Below are 9,645 nucleotides of genomic sequence, written 5' to 3'. Positions count from 1 at the left end.
TCTGATTTAAGGTGCAAGGGAGGGACTCCACTCACTCTGGAGTTTGGGGGCCTTGGAATAATCAGGGTTTAGCCTATCATGGCAGATTTGGAAGTCCAGGTTTCTCATCCCTTCTCACATAATTTTTTCTTTAAGGATTATGCCTTTCCTGTTGCCTTTTTCTGCTCTAATGAAATTCTATAATAAGTTTTAATAACAATAATTAGGCTAGATTCTGAAGCAAGTAATGGCGTGAGAGAATATAAAATGAATCTTGCATATGTCTCAGATCATACTACTGATTACAGCAAGGGACAAAGCAGTGGCACAAGGAATAAAGACAAAAATTGTTCCATTTATCACAATGAAACTGTGGAACTTTCCTATCTCGGCTCATCTATCTACTATGGAGGCCAAGAAAATTATTCTCCAAGGAACAAAACCACCCAGTCTCCCCCATATGTGAGCATAACTTACACTATAGAATATTACTATGTTTAAAACTATTATAAAGATATGATCTTTCAAAAATTCTCTTGGTTTCAGCACTCATGTAAGAAACATACCCTGCTTTATCTGCATACTAAGTTACCAGGGATTTCTCATCTTCTTACAATCTGTATTCACAGTTCAAATTGGATGGGGGACATGATGATCGTAATGGAAACGATTCTAGTGATTCTGCTTCAAGAGGAAATTGGTGGAAGGGTATGAAAAAGCTTTAGATTTTTTGGTGATAATAAACAATTGTTCTCAGTCCATAAAAATGAAACTATTGCAGTGTCTTTAATCATTCTTCTTTGTTTTTGCACGCTTACTTTATTACTAACATCTTAATCCAAAATTTCAATCCAATACTCTTTTAAGGTAGATAGATATATGCAATATGAGTTTGATGGCTCTCCTTTATCATTTATATCATTACCACTTTGAAAATATGTTTATGGATTTATTTTGCATATCATACATACACTGCCTCTTTTCTTTACATATTTCCTTCGAATCTAAGTGATTGAAATTATGTTTATGGATTTGTTTTGCAGGAAAATGGGGTGGTTGCATAATCAATCTTATTATTACTACTATTGAAAATAAGCTGGTAGGTATATCCTGGCAGAACGGTAGAATATATGTATAGAGCTTAGGACTTTACGGAAGAATTTTGGGTTCTTTTAGTTTCAACTCTTCCACTTGAACAAGTATCCTCTTGTAAGCTGATATAAATTGAAGTTTTCTATAACCCCAAGATTTTTTAAAATAGTCATTTTGATCTCTATTTTTTGGACCATTTTGACTTCCAACAGTTTATTTTAAGGCAAAGTCCCCTAACATTTGATTAAATATTTACTTTGACTCTTATTTTTTTCTACAGCATTTTGATCCGCTAATATTTCATTTTAGGGTAAAACCCCCTTTTTTAGAGCAATAATCATGTGTTAACTAACACTTTTCATCCACCGAGGGACCTTTTTGTCTCAAATAAAACATTAGAACTAAAATGTTAAAGAAAATAAGGGTCAAAATAAAAAATTTGATAAAAATTGAGGGTTAATTTTTATATTATGACTTTATTTTATTGCAGAAAGGGAAAGATCACATACTTTAGCCCATTCTTCCTTTTTCTTCCAATGTTCGAATCATATCCGAGCATGAATATAAAAATATATGTTAAGATGAATATCCGTGTTCAAAACTTCCACCTGAATTCAAATATATGATTATCTAAATCTCACATATCCAATTATTTGTGGAATTTTAAGTTATTTAGTTGAATTAAACTCCATTTAAAGTCATTTGATTGGAAATTAGTTTCCATAGTATGGTATATGCATTGGGGAACCATGAAACTTTTAAGGGTTTTTAAGGATTGTGCAATAAGATAACTAAAAATAGGCTTTTATTTAGCATTCAAATAGCTGGATTGAACATTTCAATTCATCAGCTATATGAACTGGTTAATGGAAAGCACAAATTCCAGCAAGCACGGAACTACGAGTAAGCACACAAGCAACATCGGGAACCGTGACTTTTTGTCATCGTACTCATGGCAGAGTGTAAGCTGCAATACGCAAAAACCAGTTTTGAGTTACGCAAATTAAGGAAAACGAGACTCGAAACTTGGAGACTCTGTAAATGATGATATTGCAAAGAGAGAGAGAAAAAAAGAATGCCTCCACATTGGTAACCAACAGGACGATCAGCAATGTTGCAGCGTTTCGGAATGGTGATGGCGATTTCCGGCTTGATTCCCGAATTTTTAGCCGTGTTGGAAAGCATGACAGCGCATAGACATGGCGGGTTCTGGCCTATTTTTTTCACCTGTTGGCAGCAACTGCTGGAAACGGGAGCGTTAGTATCTTGTGCAGCCATTGCACATGGAGCTAACTTCCAGGCTTCCCTATCAGGTGATGATTTCCCACATTCACCTGCTCCTTCTGCCACATTAAGCTGGGAAATGCCTGAAATAGCAAGAAAAACCAGAAAGCAGTAAACGAGCTTCATGTTCTTAGATATTGGATATGCATAAAACACTTGCTGAGTTGGAAATTTATAGTGAAACCAAGCAAGTAAAAAGGATATATTTTTTTTGGGTGATACATGTGGAACCCCACAAACTGTAGTTGAGATAGCACTAGGTCACGAAATGTTTAGCTTATTGCAGCACCTACTACTCTCAAAACATGTATTTAAGAATAATCCGGTTATTTTAAGCCAGTGGCGGTTAGTGCTTGATAAAGCCATTATAATTCCACTACTTGCTTATCTCAAGAGGCATAAAAAATTATTTTCACGATAAGCTGACAGCATAGCATGCAATAAGTTCAAAATCCACCAACATATCAATTGTTGAGAAACATGAATTTCCTCATTATTAACATTACTGAAAACCTTTTAGAGTTGAAATACAAATATTTTGTAGTGATCTTGAGAGATGAGCTAGGGATTTCAGACGATGAATTAGGGGTTTAAGATGATGACCAGGGAAAGATGAAAAAATTTGAGAAAAAGAGAATTTAAGGAGATGAGCCCAAAAGCAAATCAACACGTTTCTGCCAAGGAAGACGGAAACAAGGAGTTGATCACGTACATAAATTATTGAGTGAATCGATCCAATAAAATAATCAAGAGAGGGTAAATTGGCAGCTACTAAATTTTTTGTGTGAAAACCTCCAGAAAATTAAAAATAATGACAAAATAATTTATAGTGGTTCAATTTTTTTGAATAAAGTTTACATTCATTATCTTAATTATTCATACTAAAAATTTTCATAAATGCACTAATTTGCATTGACATTTAAGGATAAGATGTAACCATACAAATTTCCTTAAGACTTTTATGTCAAAGTCTTGAGACATTCCCTCCAAATAAAATTGCAATTAACAAACTTAGAAAAACTTCACAAAGAATATATTTGCATAATTTAAGAACAAATAGAACACTGAAAAAAGAATTATAAACGAGTAAAACAAGTGTGAACAAATAGAATACTGAAAAAAGAATTATAAATGAATACAACAAGTGTTCTTCGATAACAAAATGGAACAAGAATCCAAATGATTTCTTTTAGGTTCAAATTAAATGCATTTCCAATCTTTATAATATCTTGTCTTTATATATGTCTTAGGTTCTTGTTTTTATATGCATTCAATCAATTTATTAAATCATTAAATTATTTCAAACTAAAGTGAGGACTAAATTGATATGTTATTCTAATATGAAATATTTATTTAATTCTTCTAAACTAAGACCAAATTTATTTAATATATAACTTTTAGGGACTACAACTATTATTGTATCAAATTATATAGTCATCTCCTTTAAGTTAATGATCAAAATTAACGTCGAGGTGCCAAAATAGAATCAAAACGTAATGTTATATATGATTTTGTTAAATAAATAGTTGAGATACCAAAACAAAAAATACATGAAAAGATGGAGTACCAAATATGTAGTTTACCCTAAAAATAATATATCACTACAATATTAAACATTTTAATTTATTGATCATTATCTATATCTAATAATTTTAAAATAAAAATACTTTATTCGTATTCAGGTTCAACTAAAACTTGTCACATGTATATGTGTATATAATAAATGAAAACCCTATCTAGAAATTATATGTTATTTTCTCGCTCATATTATCTTCTCGATAAAAATTCAATAATCCAAAACGCAGTGTTAAGAAGTACCGGAGGAGACATACGGCAAACAAGGGCTGGATTTCAATCGAATGAAAGTCTACAACTTGGTTTTGGCGTTGTACAATGCATCCATGGCCATTTGTTTTTAAAATTTTAAAAACTATAAATAATATTTTTAATCTATAAATAATATTTTTAATAAACGTGACATAAATATTTAATGAATTCACATACGATTTTTTTAGCCTTTAAATAAAATGCCATTTTATCTAAAGAGTATAATGTATACTAAGAAGATTAAGTATGCTATTTTATGCTTTATATTTAATATTTATGATTTTCTTTTTTAATAATATTTTTTTAACGTTTGAATATGTTTTATCTCCCTAATATCATTTGAGATTTATTTATTAGCTTTGTGAAGTATAAAAGATGAAAAAATTATTAATCAAATTATTATAATTCATATCCAGTTATTTAATGTTTTTATCATTATTCATTTTCATACTTTATACTACGTAAAACCTAAAACTAAAATGTGTTACCAGAAGACCAATACTTGTTAATATTTATATTAAAATTATGTTAAAAATTACTGCTATGCGTCAAGAAAATAATGTATCTCATTATTTTTTAAAACATAAAAAAATATTTTATTATTAAAAAATTAGTTATTTAAGAATAAAATTAATATAAACATAAAACTGATATTTTTTAATATTAGTTAGTTTAGGGAGATGAAATATTAGATATTTGAATAATATTCAAAATTTAAATCATACAGTTGTGAATTAGAAAACTATGTTAAAAGAATTGTTTGATAATATTTTGATCAATTTAAAGAAATAACATAAAGAAAATATCCTTTTGTTTTCTAAAACTCTTACATCATCTTAATCCTGATAGAAGTTTCGTCATCCCAATTTCATTAAAAACCCAAGGAAAAGAACGCAGAAACAATGACATCCCCTTTTTGGATTTATAAATAGGGTCGGATGGTTTGCCATATAAAACATCTCTACATCACTGCAAAGTCTTCACGTGCTCTCAGCTTTCTCTCTCACTCTCCTTTGCTTTCCTTAGCTTAGCTTCTTCTCCTTACATCTGTTGCAATCTCCATTATTTTTTATCTTTTTGGTTTGTTTGCATTGTTTTCTTAGGAAAAAAAGAGAGAAAATCTTATCCCCTGGCCTGACATTGCCAGGCACCTCTTCTTTCGTTTGGTCTCTTTCTTTGAGGGTCGTTTCTTGCTTTAAGAGATATACGTATATGTCTAAGAGTAGTTTTGTTCGTTGGTTGACAGAAAAAGATTTTTTTTTATTAACCCAAAAAAAGAAAAAGAAAGTTTAACATTTTTCTGGCATGGAAAACAAAAGGCAAGTGAGTGGTTCTTCTTCATCATTGTTGACGAAAACGGGTAAAGAAAACAAAAGAACACGAGAATTTTACGAGGTTCGGCAATGTGCTTACGTCCTCGGTGCCTAGGCGGCGCTAGAAGTTTTTATTCAATTATATTTTAGGTCTAGGTTACATCTCTATTTATAATAGAAAACCCTGGTACATAATTACAAAATCAACCCTGTACCGTACCGCGGGGGCTGCGCCCCCACACCCCCAACCCACATAATTCGTAACCCCACAACGAGACTTTTTATGAGCCATACATAACAATCATCATCTTTGGATCATCTCTTTGGTCCAAAGAACTCTCCTTCATCATCATCTTCAACTGGGCAATTTTCCGTCCGCCATCAGTGGTAAAAAACTTGTTTATAAACCCATTTTGCTCTTCATTTCCTATCCATAAATAATTCAACTTTGTTGGTTCTGACGAAACAAAATGAAATTCCCTTTTACGCTTTAGTCAAAAATTTTCTTGCAAATGTGTGAAAACATGACGCTGGGAGATAATATTTTGATTGAAAGTCATTAAGTAGTTGATAATATTTTCTTCAATGTCTTGTGACTTGATTGAAGTTGAAAAGACACTTCCTTGGCTCAAACTGATCCAAATCTTCATGCATAAAATTCCCGTAACAAAATTTCAGCCTGCATTGTCTTCAATAAATGGATCATATCTCAAGATCCCAATATTGAATTGAGGTGATTCAAAAGGAGATGGAAAGATAAGAGATAGAGGAATAATTCCCAATTGATTTATGGAATCAAAAACGTCTGTATCACATCCATAATTGGAAGACATACTAACTGATATTGTTGCATATGATGAAACCGTTCAACTTCTCTCATGCACCTAAAACAAAGGTGAACTTTATTCAATCTTTAATTGAAAACATTCATGAAACAATTAAGAGTTAGTTTATTAAATGAACTAGTTTGATTAATGGACTAGTTTAAATAATGAACTATCTTTATTAAATGAACTAGATGCATGAATGTAGTAGCTTACTAAATGATCTAAATGCATAAATAAAGTAATCACCTAAATGAACTAGATGATTTAAATGAAATGCATGCTTAAATGAACAACACACTTATTAAATGAAATGAATTTTATGCAAAATTTTAAATTCTCATGCAAATTCATGCAAGTAAAAGATAAAATCCTCCCTTAAACACGGTTGTTCCTTCTTCAGCTCCCAGCCTTGAGTATGATGGTAGATGTTCTTTTTTTGGATTGAAAAAGGCTTTCAGAAATCTAAACAAGGATTGGAATTACCATATTAAACTTAAATAATCTTACTGAAGATTTTTTAATGTAAACAAGTTACCTCGATCAAACGGTCTTAGGGAGAATGTAGAAAATGATGTAAGGAGTATAGCTGGGATCACATGATTCCCTCCCTCTTTAAGGTGATTCGTCATCAAATCTAAAATATCGATAAAAGAATAGAATTCATTGGAAAATAAGAAAGAATCTTTAACATTAGTAGAATAATTCAATTTCATTCCTTGCCCTTGAGAAAAATTCATCTCCAAATTGCAAACATCGTTGTAGAAATTGTCTTAATTATTAAGAAAAAAAAGTCTTATCCATAGATGGAGAAGTCTTTTTGAATTCCTCGTAGTGGCTTACCAACTTCTAAAGTCTCACGTGTGATGCATACTGTTTTGGATTTATTGGAATTTGAAAAGTGTCTTTCAGTGGGAAATGTTATATTCTTTATCTCTTTGTCTTCTTTGTCATCCTTTATCGAATCATTCTTGGTGTCAACTCTTTACATTCAAATCATCCCACTAAAAAATGAATCAATATTAGAAGTAGAGAAATTGATAACAAATGAAATGGGAATATCAAACCATGGAGGATGCTTGATGATCTTGATTAGTGGTTGTTGCTTGATGTCTTTGATGATGAAAAACTTCATTGGATCTTCTCTTAAAATATAATCTAGGCATGGTTGATGTTTGATTATCTCCAGGACTGGTTATGAGTTTGGAATGTCCTTTGAAATGTTATCATGATTATGCAATGATAAACCAAGACTATGAGGAAAAGAAAGGTTATTGTAAGATGAAATTTCCTTCTCATCTTATTTTTGACTTTCTTTCTTTTCTCTTCCAAGTTTTTCAACCACACTTTCAATCTTTTTAACTCCAATTTCATTTTCTTCACTCTCAATGTCTTTTTCAACTCATATTTCTTCTTTTTTCTATTTCTTTTTTGCAAACACTTTCTTTTAGTAGTTTTTCTTTTAATTGTGTTCCTTTGACAAAATTATCAAAACTCAAAGACAAGATAGACTTTCTAGATTGAAAGATACAAAATTCTTTGGTTCACTTCGTGTTGAACTTTTGACCTTGATTCTTGTTAGAAAATTGGGGTCCTCCTTATAAGATTTTTTGTTGTAATTGGGTGTAGAAATAGAAAAAATATCAATTGTCGTCTCTCCTTTTTAGTTGTGTTTTGATATTTCATGGATGCATTTGCGAAAAAAAAGGTCGTTCGATCATTCTATTTAATTTCTTTGAGATCGGGTCGAGATGCTTTTGAAACAAACTCTTTATCTCTCGTGTCTTGTCTTGGATTTGCAAGTTTACTGCACCACCATCATTTTAGTCATCACCTCCTAAAATATGAGAATTGCCTCTAGAAGTACGAGACACGACTAGTAATAAAAAATTGAAAAATAGACCTCACCAACACAAAACCTCACCAATAGACTCCAAAGAAAAAAAACTAATGTCACTCCACTCGTGTTTCACTTGGGATGGCTTTTACCCCTGATGTTCACTATTGCCTTTTACCACTCATGCTTTAATTTCAAGTCCTTTTGAGAACTTCCTCAAGGCTTACAAGTGTCTAGTGGACTTTGACTGAAACAATTATGGCTTGGTAGCAAGGTTAGTGAAAAAAACTAGCTACAAGGGAAAGAGATGGTTAGTAAATGTAACGAAATAGAATAATGGAATATAAAGATAAAGTAAATATTATTTTGTTTTTCTTTAAAAATGAAAAGAATCACTTTCTTCCTCTATAATAAAAGGAAATGGATAAAGACTACAAGACTATCTTGAAGCCGATAAAGTTCTACATGAGAACAGGAATCAAAACAACCTCTCAAAGATGTTTTATATATTCAAATGTGTCTACAAATGGTCCCAAAGGTGCCTATTTATATTATTTCTAAGCAACATATGAAAAGACTCAAAAGATAAAAACATTCTCATCAATTTGGCAATAAAATGAACTTGAATGCTTTGTCTTCTTATTTTCATGGTTGACTGAATATTCTAGATCATTTTGGGATAAATATAGATAATTTGAAGTTGAATTTATCCTTAATTTCTTCCAAGGGGTGGAAGAATCTTGCTATTCCATTCTGAAAATTGTCTTAATAAGTTAAATAAATCAGCCTTCATTGCATGCTCTCATGAAGAATATGAACAACCCTTGAACTTAGATGATAACAATTAGCTTTGAATACCTTGAATGTGTGAATTAAGAGTACTTCAATGGCTTGTCACTTGGCTAAAGTTGAAAAGACTCTCCCTTGGCTTAAACTCATCCAAATCATCCATGCATAAAATTCTTGTACCAAAATTCCTGCTTGCACTGTCTTCAATAAATCGACCATATCTCAAGCTCCCAATATCATATCGAGGTGATTTAAAAGGAGTTGGAAAGCTAAGAGATAGATGAATAATTCTAAATTTATTTTGGAACCAATCATGTCTGTATCATATATAGAATTGGAAGAAATTCTAACTGATATTCTTACATTTGATGAAACCGTTGAACTTCTCTCATGCACCTAGAGAAAAAGGTGAACTTTATTCAATCTTTAATTGAAAACATGCATGAAACAATTAATAGTTAGTTTAATAAATGAACTAGTTTGATGAATAGACTAGTTTAATTAATGAACTAACTTTATTAAATGAACTAGATACATGAATGAAGTAGCTTACTAAATGATCTAAATGCATAAATAAACTACTTCCCTAAATTAACTATATGTTTTTATATGCAATGCATACTTAAACGAACAACACACTTATTAAATGCAATGAATATTATGCAAACTTTTAAATTCTCATGCAATTTCATGCAAGTAA

General features: G+C 31.1%; 1 protein-coding gene and 2 long non-coding RNA genes across 3 annotated transcripts; 2 read left to right on the top strand and 1 right to left on the bottom strand.

The window, feature by feature from the left end:
* Positions 1-25: 25 nt before the first annotated feature.
* Positions 26-693, top strand: LOC120187452. Its single transcript, XR_005522288.1, has 3 exons — positions 26-99; positions 269-441; positions 609-693. It is a non-coding gene; the product is annotated as an uncharacterized LOC120187452 (long non-coding RNA).
* A 94-nt stretch (positions 694-787) lies between these two features.
* Positions 788-1,099, top strand: LOC120187453. Its single transcript, XR_005522289.1, has 2 exons — positions 788-846; positions 1,023-1,099. It is a non-coding gene; the product is annotated as an uncharacterized LOC120187453 (long non-coding RNA).
* Positions 1,100-1,852: 753 nt separating this feature from the next.
* LOC120187673 lies at positions 1,853-2,721 on the bottom strand. Its single transcript, XM_039191335.1, has 3 exons — positions 2,649-2,721; positions 2,151-2,594; positions 1,853-2,038 (listed from the first exon to the last, which is right to left on the bottom strand). Exons 1-3 carry the CDS (start codon positions 2,719-2,721, stop codon positions 2,022-2,024), a joined length of 534 nt encoding a protein of 177 aa, XP_039047266.1. The 3' UTR covers positions 1,853-2,021.
* Positions 2,722-9,645: the final 6,924 nt, after the last annotated feature.

The sequence above is a fragment of the Hibiscus syriacus genome, unplaced genomic scaffold (genome assembly GCF_006381635.1).
Source record: "Hibiscus syriacus cultivar Baekdansim isolate YM2019G1 unplaced genomic scaffold, ASM638163v2 tig00113725_pilon, whole genome shotgun sequence".
NCBI lineage: Eukaryota > Viridiplantae > Streptophyta > Magnoliopsida > Malvales > Malvaceae > Hibiscus > Hibiscus syriacus.
Note: the sequence above shows the minus strand (reverse complement) of the source record. Positions and strands in the feature narration are given on the sequence as shown.